General features: G+C 38.6%; 1 protein-coding gene across 1 annotated transcript; it reads right to left on the bottom strand.

Moving 5' to 3' along the window:
* Positions 1 to 116: 116 nt before the first annotated feature.
* On the bottom strand, positions 117 to 12,912 carry st3gal7 (ST3 beta-galactoside alpha-2,3-sialyltransferase 7). Its single transcript, XM_051648280.1, has 7 exons — positions 12,805 to 12,912; positions 11,555 to 11,753; positions 11,248 to 11,368; positions 9,994 to 10,319; positions 4,226 to 4,412; positions 3,751 to 3,891; positions 117 to 1,376 (listed from the first exon to the last, which is right to left on the bottom strand). The coding sequence occupies exons 2-7, from the start codon at positions 11,686 to 11,688 to the stop codon at positions 1,140 to 1,142; spliced, it is 1,146 nt and encodes a 381-aa protein (XP_051504240.1). The 5' UTR covers positions 11,689 to 11,753; positions 12,805 to 12,912; the 3' UTR covers positions 117 to 1,139.
* Positions 12,913 to 13,678: the final 766 nt, after the last annotated feature.

Below are 13,678 nucleotides of genomic sequence, written 5' to 3'. Positions count from 1 at the left end.
ACAAAATATTCCCAGTATTTTTTCCACTGCAGTAAGTTAAATTGAATTTAAAAGTTAAATTTAAAAAAGATGAATAATTCAATCAAGTTATCTGTTTTTGATCTTTTGCTGCTTATTTTATTTTTTTAAAACAGATAATGTGAGATGTCACAGATTAATTGAGAACAGAAAAGATTTATTGATTGAATATTGCTCATATACAGTATATAATGTTGTGTAAAAATTAATGTTTTTATATAATATACAATATGATTGGATTTCCAAGATAAATAAATATATTACAATGTAATATTTGTCATCTTTCATAAAAAATATACACTACCGGTCAAAAGTTTTGAAACACTTGACTGAAATGTTTCTCATGATCTTAAAAATCTTTTGATCTGAAGGCGTATGTTTAAATGTTTGAAAAATATAATTGTGCCACGATATTAATTTAATTCATTATAAATCTAAAATGTAATAAAAATAAAAAAACAAATTTAAATTGATGACTTGGACCAAATAAGAAAGAAAAGCAGCCAATAAGTGCCCAGCATATAGATGGGAACTCCTTCAATACTGTTTAAAAAGCATCCCAGGGTGATTCGTCAAGAAGTTGGTTGAGAAAATGTCAAGAGTACATGTCTGCAAATTCTAGGCAAAGGGTGACTACTTTGAAGATGCTAAGATATAACACAGTTTTGATTTATTTTGGATTTTGTTTAGTCACAACATAATTCCCATAGTTCCATTTATGTTATTCCATAGTTTTGATGACTACTATTATTCTAAAATGTAAAAAAAAAAAAAAAAAAAAAAATTATAATAAAGAATGAGTGTTTCAAAACTTTTGACCGGTAATATATATATATATATATATATATATATATATATTTGTGTGGATTATAGTGGCTTTGGTTTAAGATTTAATTCAGTTACTTTTTAAAAAGCGAATTAAATGTTCTAACTGCCACTTTCTGTATATTCATTTATTAGGTGAATCTCACAAAGGAATCTCCAGGTCATATTTCACCCCAAAATGATAATGACAACATTGATGTTCCTAAAAATAGGCTTAATTTGCATTGATTGTCATCTTATTTCCACCTCGAAATAGAAGATAACTCCTTCCAACTGTTTTACCATCTCTGATGACATCATAATGCACCTGTGAGGTCCTGCACTGCTCCGGCTTTAACCAGTTCCCTCAGTAAGATGGTCTCAGCACTGATGTCATGGACCACCTGTGTCTTCATAGCGTCCATGCGGAGAGACTCGTAGTAATGCAGCAAGGCTCCAGGGTGCTGCAGGTCATATCCGAATCCAGCCAGACTCACCTCATCACACACCTGCAGGGCTAGAACTACTGCACTTATGCCCAGGGTTGGCACCATCTAACAAAAACAACATATAAAACTGCCTCAAATGAGCACTGTTAAGGACATAAGATCTAAGGCCTAAAGGAGTTGTGGAATGCATAGACTTCCTGATAAAAGAAACATTTTAGCAGTGGTTTCAATCCATTGTAGAAGTTTAAATCCAATCCATCCCAGATTTGATGCTGCTTAACACAATTTTTCAATAATAATAAACCTGTATAAACAAAACTAAACATTTTGAAGTGCTCATGTGTCTTACATATCCATCAAATTGTTAGTGAAAGAGTTAGAGAAAGTTTTAAAACCCAATGCCTGAAATTCAAATGGTGGATCTACTGTATGCCTTATGATAATTTTCTGATCATGGATTTTACCATAAAAAACAAGTAGCCTTTGGGATTGTAATCCTACTTTTTTGTTTAACAGGTGTAAATTGTAAGAATGATCAGTTAGAAAACTAATAGTATACCTCTTGTCAACAAGTCACTTAATTTGACAGTACCAAAAATGGTGTGACAAGTTACATGCCAAAGTTTAATACTTAGGGTTTGGAGTTTGTTCTAAGCCTTGTTCTAAGCAAGCACCATAAAAAAATAAAATAATAATAATAATAAAAAAAAAAAATAAAAAAAAATTAATAATATATATATATATATATATATGTGTGTACAGTTGTGTTCAAAAGTTTGCATACCCTTGGAGAATTGGTAATATATGTACCATTTTTAAAGAAAACATGAGTGAGCAGGCAAAACACATTTCTTTTATTTCTTATGGGATTCATATTCAACTGTAGATTATAACAGAATGACACAATCATATAACAAAATATGGCAACATAGAAAAAAATGAAATGACCCCTGTTCAAAAGTCTGCATACCCTTAGTTCTTAATAATGTGTATTGCCCCCTTTAGCATCAATGACAGCGTGCAGCCTTTTGTAATAGTTGTCTATGAGGCCCCAAATTCTTGCAGGTGGTATAGCTGCTCATTCATCTTGGCAAAATGCCTCCAGGTCATGCAAAGTCTTTGGTCGTCTTGCATGAACCGCACGTTTGAGATCTCCCCAGAGTGGCTCAATTATATTAAGGTCAGGAGACTGTGATGGCCACTACAGAACCTTCACCTTTTTTTTGCTGTAACCACTGGAGGGTCAACTTGGCCTTGTGCATAGGGTCATTGTCGTGCTGGAAAGTCCAAGAGCATCCCATGCGCAGCTTTCGTGCAGAAGAATGCAAACTGTCTGCCAGTATTTTCTGATAACATGCTGCATTCATCTTGCCATCAGTTTTCACAAGATTCCCCATGCCTTTAGAGCTCACACACCCCCAAAACATCAGTGAGCCACCACCATGCTTCACAGTGGGGATGGTATTCTTTTCACTATAGGCCTTGTTGACCCCTCTCCAAACATAATGCTTATGGTTGTGAACATAAAGCTCTATTTTGGTCTTGTCACTCCAAATTACAGTGTGCCAGAAGCTGTGAGGTGTGTCAAGGTGTTGTCGAGCATATTGTGACCGGGCTTTTTTGTGGCATTGGCGCAGTAAAGGCTTCTTTCAGGCAACTCGACCATCCAGCTCATATCTGTTCAAGTATCGTCGTATTGTGCTCCTTGAAACAACCACACCGTCTTTTTCCAGAGCAGCCTGTATTTCTCCTGAGGTTACCTGTGGGTTTTTCTTTGTATCCCGAACAATTCTTCTGGCAGTTGTGGCTGAAATCTTTCTTGGTCTACCTGACCTTGACTTGGTATCAAGAGATCCCCGAATTTTTCACTTCTTATTAAGTGATTGAACAGTACTGACTGGCATTTTCAAGGCTTTGGATATCTTTTTCTATCCTTTTCCATCTTTACAAAGTTCCATTATCTTGTTATGCAGGTCTTTTGACAGTTCTTTTCTGCTCCCCATGGCTCAGTATCTAGCCTGCTCAGTGCATCCACGTGAGAGCTAACAAACTCATTGACTATTTATGCACAGACACTAATTGCAATTTAAAATCCACAGGTGTGGGAAATTAACCTTTAATTGCCATTTAAACCTGTATGTGTCACCTTGTGTGTCTGTAACAAGGCCAAACATTCAAGGGTATCTAAACTTCTGATCAGGGCCATTTGGATGATTTCTGTTATCATTATTATTTTAAAAGGAGCCAAACAACTATGTGATAATAAATGGCTTCATATGATCACTATCCTTAAATAAAAGACAGTTTTGTTGCATGGTCAGTCATATTTTCAAAATCAATGCCAAAATTTCACAGTTTCTGCCAGGGTATGCGAACTTTTGAGCACAACTCTATGTATGTTTTGGAGCAATATGAATAGTAAGTAACCTTCCTGAATTTAAAGAGTATTGCATTTGTGAATGGTGATTGCTGTACAGACCTTTCTCTGTTGCCCTGCGTAAGTCTGCAGCACCTGTCCAGTCCTGTACATAATTTCAGGGTTCAGGATGCGAAAGTTTTCTGGTTGAAGAGGAATCGAGTCAATCACACCCCTCCAGAACCACAGTTTAGACCACCAACTCTACAGAGATATAGAGACAAAACATAGCTTTCTGAGTGCCCTGAGTTTACCCACCAAGTGTATTTGTTCAGCACTGTGGTGCTTTAATATTATTAATTTAAAGACCCAATGAAATTTGAGTTTTGTGCCTTTTAGTCCATATTTGTTAGCTTAACTATCTATATCTATATGCTTGTGCACTGCTAAAAGTTTATAAAATTTTAGCAGATACACACTTTTACATTTTACAATCTCTTCCAGGAAAACAGGAGCAAAAATATTGATGGCTCATTTTGCACTATAGGGGCGTTCACACATTTTTCACTTTCGGCCAAAATCTTTTGATGGCACTCACCAGAGGTTCACTGGTTACTACAGAGGTCAGCCAGGCTAAATCTAAGCTCTTGAATACAACCAAGGCCACCATTTCAGTACTCTTGTATTCTTGTGCCAGGGAAGGAGCTCCTTCTGGATACATCAGTCGAATGGTAGTTCTAGAGCCAGCGTCTTTCTCAAATCCAAGTACCGGAGCATTGTTCATTCTGCGGGTATAAAGATTAAAACACAAATATTGAATGAAAATATTTCTAATGAGTAACTCTACAGCAAATTTCAAAGCTGCAGGAAGCATAAATGGTTGTAGGAAATGGAGAGAAATCAATTTGTGCCTGTAAAGCGGCCAAAGGTAATCTAGCCTGCTGTGTTAGTTACCAAAGTCAGTTAATTATGTTATTACTGAGTGTGTTTACATGTACAATACGCTAGCATCTAACAAATATTAGCTTATTTAAAAAAATCTGACAACGCAAGAAAACCGCGTTGGGTCCTCATGTTTAAATGTTGTGTATGCACAAAAATGTTGAGTACGCCACCTCTCACGCTTAGTTATTTTTTCTCATAAGTAAACTAGATGTGGAAATGTGTGCACCACCATGCAAGAGCTAGCCTACCCATTTGGTCAATTACTGACAGCACTGGAAAAAGAGTGCAACTAAGATCTTCCACATCCGTCATTATAGCAGATGTACCATCCTCTGTCTACAGATGGATTGTGGAAATCGAATGAAGCTTGATTATTACTTGCCAATTGTGTGCACTTTAGTACTGAACATGAATAATTGATACATGCATTATACTTCTGTCAGCGAAACCAATGTGTAAAGCCGATGTCTCACTAGTTGATTTTTCCAATGATTTTCAGGTGTTATCTTCATTAAAATAATCACTGGCCAGGCAGAGGGAGTCTGCGCGCATTAGCACCTCTCAGCGGGAGTTGTTAATCACTTGACATCGAGACTCTCAGCTGAGTTAATGGCTTCAAGCACTGAAAAAACACATCCATTTTGTTTGAAAAAATCATTCTGTCAGTGAGGCAGGGTCTTGTGTTCTACTCAAGTGACCAATGTGCTTCTTTTGAAATCCACAGTGATTCTGTCACCAAGCGGTTTTCCTGCCTTTTTTTCTACACTAAAATGACATCAGAAAGCAGTCACAACAGTCTGTTTTTATTGAATGAAATTTACTTTTACTCACTGAAAGCTGCATATGGACATAGGCACCTCGATGGGATAAATACACAATCACGCACCTTCACAAGGTCTTCACGATTATGTCACTCTTTTGGATAGCAGCAGAACAGACAGGTAGGATGGCTTCAGCAACTTTTTGACAGATAAAAACATGGCTTCACTCTTTCTGTGTGTGTGTGTGTGTGTGTGTGTGTGCAGAGAGAGAAAGAGAGCTCAGAACAGGTACTTTTCAATGCAGAAATAATGCAAAAGCAACTAATGACGGACAACAATAACCATGATGGACATTTTACAGTTTTGGTGCATTTTAAAATAATCTTGTGAATAACCTTGTGAAAGCCAACTGAACCACAAAGACAATGCAACATTGTTACTATTTTAGCCCCTGTTTTGGAACAAATCAAGCAAGCTACAGGTCTGAAAATGCCCCAAATCCCTCTATTGCAATTGCAATTTTACCCATGTTGTTATTTCGTTGAGCTCCACATGACAGGGATCAGAAAGAGATAGTTGCAGTGAGTTGTTATGTGAGTCACCCCACCCCAAGTGTGTCATACCTCTGACTGAAGAGAGCAAGATCTCAGCAAAAAATGTCTGCATGTCTCAGCCAAAACTTTGCTTTGCTTTCGGGGGCAAAGCGTATCAATTTTGCATTCTTTCGTTCAGACTTGCACTGGGAACCACACACTTTCCCAAAATGCATGGATGTGGTTTTGACACATTTGAGGCTTCAGTGCATCCCCATTTTGAATCATCTCTATTAGTTGATGCTAGCCCACTCGGAAACTTTGTCTACCCAACATCGAGATGTAATTCTCAGCCACTTGAACAGTCTAGGGCTGTGTGTAAACCTAGACAAGAGTGTTCTGTTGCCAGGGCAACAGACTCCATTTCTAGGGGTGGAGCTAGATTCGCAGGTGATGCTGGTGCACCTGTCTCCAGCTCATGTTCTGTCATTCCGCCGGTGTCTGGCGATGTTCAAAGTGGGACGTGTTCTCCCTCCGATAACATTTCACAGGCTTTTAGGGCTCATGATCGCAGCTTTCGCCATCATTCCTCTGGGCATGTTGAATGCGAGACCTTTCCAGTGCTGGATGAACTACATAAAAGGACTTCAACCGCTGACGCAGGCATTTCGTCCCTTCACAGTGATGCGTGGGTGCTCTTGAACACTGTTGCCATGGAAACAGATGTGCCTTTTGATGCTGGGCATTCCGTTGGGACAGGTGTGTCACCGCAAAGTTATAACGACAGAGCCTCCTCTATGGGTTGGGGAGCTGAATACGAGGGCTGTCCAGCCTATGGGTTTTGGACGGGCTAGTGGCGATATTGGCACATAAACTGTCTGTAGAATTTTACAGTGCTGCTGGTGTTAGAATATTTCCGTCCGGAGATTCAGGATAGCAATGTCCTTATCTGGTCGGACAACAGGGCAGTGGTGTTCTACATCAATCGCCAGGGAGGGGTGCGCTATCATGCCATGCTGAGGCTGGCATGACGCATTCTTCTGTGGGCAGGGGACAATGTGCTGTCTCCATGAGCCGTACATGGCCCAGTGCTGTATTGGCCATCTCAGGTATGGTTTTCAAAGCTGGTCTTGCTCCTAGAGGAAGTGCCTTGGGAGATTCCAGTCAGAACAGACCTGTTGTCTCAGGCTTGGGGCAGCATTTGGCACCCCTGACCAGACTTACTGCATAGAAGTTATGGGTATGGCCCCTCAATGGGGTGCTCTATCGAATGATGGTTTATCACCCGTGGTGGTTAATACCATTCTTTTTTTCTTCTTCTTAATTTTATCCCCTTTTCTCCCAATTTGGAATGCCCAAGTTCCACTACTTAGTAGGTGCTCGTGGTGGCACGGTTACTCACCTCAATCCAGGTGGTGGAGGACAAGTCTCAGTTGCCTCCGCTTCTGAGATAGTCAATCCATACATCTTATCACATGGCTCACTGTGCATGACACCGCAGAGACTCACAGCACGGGAGGCTCATGCTACTCTTCGCGATCCATGCACAACTTACCAAGTACCCCATTAAGAGTGAGAACCCCTAATCGCAACCATGAGGAGGTTACCCCATGTGACTCTACCCTCCCTTGCAACCGGGTCAATTTGTTTGCTTAGGAGACCTGCCTGGAGTCACTCAGCACACCCTGGATTCAAGCTCGCGACTCCAGGGGTGGTAGTCAGCGTCAATACTCGCTGAGCTACTCAGGCCCTGGTTGATACCATTCTGAATGCTAGAGCTCCAGGAAACTTTAAACATTTAAGTGCCGTATTTTTGCTTTTTGGTATAAGGCACGAGGTGATCCAATTCACTGCCCTGTTGTTACAGAGCTGGAACATTTGCAGTGTATGTTGCCGTTAAAGTGGCTAATAAGAGTCTCTATCGGTGGACATTCTCTTGTCTCGCGTTTTATGCGCAGCGTAAGCAGGCGTAGATCTGTGTGTCCTGTCCATGTTCTCTAATGGGATTTATCTGTTGTTTTGGAAGTGCTCTCAGAAGCTCCGTTTGAGCCCTTGGCAACAGTTACTGATACATTTCTGACTCCTAAAATGGCCCATCTAGTGGCATTGGCGTCATTTAAAAGGGTTGGTGATTTGCATGCCCTGTCGATTAATCTCTTATGTATGGATTTTGTGCCAGGGTATTCATGGGTGGTGTTAAGACCTCAATTGGGCTATTTGCCCAAGTTCGTGTCTACATCCTTTTGCTCGCAGACTGTCAATTATCAGTCTTTCTTTCCTCCCCCATTTGAGTCAGAGGAACATTAAAGATTGCATATGTTTTGCCCAGTTAGGGCACTGCGAGTTTATGTTGTCCGCACTAGCCAGTGGCGTAAATCAGAGCAGTTGTTTGTGTGCTTTGGTGGCCTCAACAGAGGTGTTTCGGTGTCCAAGCAGAGACAGTCTCATTGGCTCGTCGATGCAATTTCGAGTGCTTATAAAGCGCGTGGTTTACCTTCGCCTTCAGGTATTTGAGCCCATTCTACGAGGAGCGTTGCATCCTCATGGGCTTTGGCTAGAGGTGTGTCATTGGAAGACATTTGTCTGGCAGCAGGGTGGTCCTCTCTGCATAGATTTGTGAGATTTTACAATCTGGATGAGGGTTTTACTCCTGCTTCCCATGTTCTCTCTGTTGGAACAGGAGTAAGCTCATAATTTGTCTGTTTATTCAGACATTTTAATTTGTTGTGTGCCGCTATATGCTTGCCACATGGGCTTAGACAGTTGGCAGCTTCTGTTTGCATGGCGTGAATGTATATATCGTTCCCCATAGTGATTACGCAGCTCGAGTGACCTCGATAGGGAACGTCTCGGTTACGTGGAGTGTAACTCTTGTTCCCTGAGAGAGAACAAGATGCTGCGTAAGCTTACAATACTCTCTAGTAGCTGCATAGGCTTGTGCCTTCCTGCAGATAATCTGACGTGATGGCGCGAAGCCAGCGCCTTTATGGAGCTCATGACGTAGCTCCCTGTGGGTGTCGCTTAAGCGCCATCAGCCAATAAATTGGCGTGATTGTATAAGGGCTTCAGACCACATGATACAGGACACGTCCCTATAGCGATTACGCAGCATCTCATTCCCTCTGAGGGTATAAGGGTTACGCGCCACGTAACGGAGACGCTTTCCTGGTTTCTTTTACCGTTAAACGCAGTAGAGTCACGTGTCTGGATGGCAATATACATATGGTAAATATATGTAGATGAGATAATGCATAGTAAAATAGGCATTGTTATTTCGGGGAGGAGACGGGGAGAAGAATAAAGCACAGGGATTTATAAAGGGTAGTTTGCGCAGGTTCTGACGTATATATGGTTTTATATATCTGAAAACTTTTCTGCATACACACTCTTCCTGATTTAGGCGTCCACCACATTATAGTATAAAACCCAAACATGTCTTTATACATGATGCCCCTGATTATTCTCTTCATTTGAATTCAAATAAAAACAGGCATGAACACAACACTTGCTACAAATTGGATAAGCCGATAAGAATGATGATAAAGGTGTTTACATGCTGCTTGAAATCGGGGTAATGGGCATAAATGTGTGCCGATCGTTTTTTTTTTTTTTTTTGTATGCTTAAACCATTTATGACCTTACCTTAATAAGGAGAGCTGGTTAAGGTTTGCTTGATTTTACACATTGTCAGTTTATTAAGCATTATTTCTGGTCAATAAATGATATTCATACTGTCAAAATTTTGGACACAATTGACCAAATTTGTTTTTCATGATCTTAAAAACCTTTCATTCTAATGGATGAGCTGGACCAGATTGTAAAGGAAAAGCAGTCAACAAGTGCTCAGCATACATACAGTTTAAAAAGCATCATAGGGAAATTTAGTTGAGTGTTCTGAGCTATAAACTGGGTAAAGGTTGGCTACTTTAAAGAAGCATAAATATAGGCTACAATAGTTTTAATTTGGGTTTAGTCACTACATAATTCCCACATAATTATCATTTGTGCTATTTCATAGTTTTGATGACTTCAATATTATTCTGAATGCAAAAAATGGTGATGAAGGATGAGTAGATGCATCCATCCTTTTGACTGGTAGAACAGATTATGGCATCATATGAACTAACCTGATTATAATGTCATACTGGTCGATATGAGGTCCAAGATTTTTGCCATGTAAAATACCACCACTTCCAACCACCACACATTTCCTGCAGGTCTCAGAGCCAGAGGGCAAACCAGTATGAGGTAAAGCTCTTAGGGCCTGAGCCACCATGTCCTCAGTGCCCTGCAGACCCAGAGGAGGGGGCAGTGCCCAGTCGCCCGTGCCATTCTCCAAGAACACAGGGATCTTTAGGAGCCCAGCGGGTGTGGACAGTGTCCTCACTCTCTCCACACTCCACCCACTGCGACATGACTGAGACAGCAGAGCCGCTGAGTGATTCAGAAGAACCTGAGGTGTGTACAAATAAGAGTTTGACATCTGACAACAATATATGTGTTATTAATGTTTTTATGTTTCAAGTTTCAGTATTTTTTTTCATCATGTAATTACAAAAAGAATCCATTTCCCTTTCAAAATGTTTCACAATGTTTTGTGAAGCAAAAATTCAACAATTTGATAGTTAACGGTTTTACATTGACATTCAACCACATACAATTCAACCTTGAAACATTTCGTATGTAACAGGGTAGAAGGTTAATGCACACAACAGAGTTAAATCTCAAATAATGATGAATGTGCTGCCTTATTTTGTTTAGTTGGTTCTGTAGGACTAGTACTAATAGTAATTTTTCTTGTGAAAAAGATACAGTAGCTAAGGGTTAGTCAGTGTTTTCTTGTCTGGTTTAAAGGACTATTCTGGGTTCAATACAAGTTAATCTCAAGCAACAGCATTTTTGCAATAATGTTGATTACCACAAAAAAAAAAAAAAAAAAAAAAAAAAAATTGTTATATTAGGTATAACTTTACACAGATAAAGTTAGTAAGTGATTTTATCACACTAAATTCATGTTAACATGTATAATGTTTACATCTTGTGGCTATACTTTTGAAACAGTGCTTTTATTTATTGCCCCATTTACTTCCATAGTAAGTGCCTTAATGCAACCACTATTTTTGCTTCTTTCTTTTTTTTTCTTTTTTTTTTTTATTAAAGGAGGGATGATAATCAACATTATGCCACAAATGCTGATAAGTTATCAAATAAAAAGTAAAAAAAAATAAAAAAAAATTTGGGTTTGTTTGTTTCTGATTTATAAGATTTCATCCAAAGTCTGCTATAAAGTAAAATTATCATTTAAAATCTTCAAAATTATAATACAAGTCATGACAAAACAAGTCTTTAGTCTCATGTGGTAAAGCAGTGAATTACAGTACCAGAGTTTCATTAGAACTGTCATTAGTCCAGGTCAGCTCTGGGGCTGGCAGATATGCAGGAACCAGAAGTGCAGAGTAACAGCTCAACAAGAGAAATATGCTTAAAATGAGATTGTTCCTCCTGAAATCATACAATACCAGTCTCATAAAGCTTGCAGGCTTGTGGCGTTTAAAAAAAAAAAAACATGTTAAGTGTGCTTGATTGGTTTTAATGGAATGTGTGTACAGGTTGTGAAATCTCCAGTGAAGCATGCAAATGGGATGCATGTTTCCATCCCGTCACGGGGCTTATCTTGGGCAAACTCACCGACTGAGGAAGAATTCCCTGGACTCTGCCCTCCAGTGTTGGGTGGTAGGGTTCTCTGAACTGCTGGCTTCCGGTAACAGAGGAACGCTGTCTTCCTCATTATCCTTAACACTCAAGTGTTTCAGAGTCACCATTATTCCACCCAGTACCAAACTAATGTGTCAGTTATGAGACATTCATTAAATCTATACTTTGCTCACTGTAATAAAAAAAGAAAAGAAAAAAAGGACAACATGATGCATTAAGATTGTTGAGTTCTCTCAACAAAGTCCTTTACAAGGTTGTATACATTAACATAACATTAGTTAACACACTGAACAGTTCTTTTACAGCATTTTTTACATTTTTGTTAATGTTATTTTCTACATATACATATTTATTGTTAAAAGGTGTGTATATTAAAATGAACCAACAATGATGAACAAATGTGTACATTTATAGATTAACATTAACCAAGATTAATAAATGCTGTAAAAAAAAAAAAAAAATATTAAGTCATAACTAATGCATTAACCAATGTTAATGTACAGTATATAACCTAATTATAAAGTGTTAACAACATTACTTTGTTTAGCAAGTTTCGATTGGTTTATTCACTAAATGCAAGATTTCTTGTTCAGCCTGTACATATTTGTCAAGGCAACAACAGATTTCCTGTTCAGCGAATTATAAAATAGCAACGCTAAAAAATAAATAAATAATAAATATTTTTATTTTATTTTATTCTTTGTTACTATGATTTTTTATAACTTAATATGAAGCTAACTCTACAAACTTTTCTGAAGAAGAACATCTTGCGCACCAAAGTGGAATACTACGTGGAATATTTTAGGCCTCGACACTAAAGAGAAAAAACTCAAATAATGGTGACAATGAACAAACTGAGCGCTTGACATCACCACACAACATATAACTAACAGTAAAGCCAAAACAGAAGCAGCATAAATGTCCAAGTCAGCAAACAACAAAACAATAATCCTATAATGATCATATATCCTAATGAACAAAAATCATAAATATGAAAATGTTTGTTCAAACAACTTTTAGCCCAGCAATGCTATGTTTTTAATTCACGTTTCTTAGTAGGCTATCTGTGATTAAAAATGCCCCATGTGATAGATAACATTTTATTGCTTTTTTACAGTGCTTGTTTGTTCTTTAGAGTCAATGTCCGGACCTCCACAAACCCGTTCACAGCATATTTTAATGAGAATGTTTTATGCTTCATTTACTATTTATTTGTTGCTTACCTTTTATTTCAGGTGCTGTGTTCTACTACCAGGCGAAAAGATAGAAACATGTCTGTGTTGTACTGAAAATGAGCTGTGGTTTTGTCCCTGTTCTCTGCTGCACTATTGTGAGAGTGTATTATCTTTCTGACCCCTCCTCACAGTTAATAATTTACCTGCCTCAAAGGCTTCACTTTGTATTGCACAGTCCTTTATCTAGGCTGTTTAAACATCCTTATGTTACCCTGCAGTATTAATTTAAATGCTTGATACCATGCTTTATTTCAGTTGAGGTGTTTAAAATGTCCTTTAGACAGCATGTTAAAGTTCTAGAACTATTGCTCAAAGAAGAAACAATAGTTATCTTAATTTAATTTATTTGCATGCTATTAAAGGAAAAGTTCTCAGAGTTCAAATATGGTTAGTAGACACAATGAGTCCATTGACTTTCTTTCTATTTTGTTTGTTTCTCTGAAATAGTCCTGTAGTATTGCAAATGAATAGCATATCCACAGGACATGCCAAATTCCCAAAAGTATTTCTTGTCAACTGAACAAGTCTTACTCTATCTTTCTTAGTCTATCTTTAAGGTATTTGTTAACAGTGTTGGGTATAATCTGATTACAATGGATTTACACTCACTGAGCACTTTATTAGGAACACTATGGTCCTAATAAAGTGCCCGTCATGGCATTCTGCTGTTGTAGTCCATCCGCCTCAAGGTTTGACGTGTTGTGCATTTTGAGATGCTATTCTGCTCACTTCAATTGTACAGAGTGGTTATCTGAGTCACCATAGCCTTTCTGTCAGCTCGAACCAGTCTGGCCATTCTCTGTTGACCTCTCTCATCAACAAGGCATTTCCATCCACAGAACTGCTGCTCAATGGATGTCTT

The sequence above is a fragment of the Myxocyprinus asiaticus genome, chromosome 21, assembly GCF_019703515.2.
Source record: "Myxocyprinus asiaticus isolate MX2 ecotype Aquarium Trade chromosome 21, UBuf_Myxa_2, whole genome shotgun sequence".
Taxonomy (NCBI): domain Eukaryota; kingdom Metazoa; phylum Chordata; class Actinopteri; order Cypriniformes; family Catostomidae; genus Myxocyprinus; species Myxocyprinus asiaticus.
The sequence above is the reverse complement of the archived record's forward strand: the minus strand, read 5'-3'. Positions and strand labels throughout refer to the sequence as shown.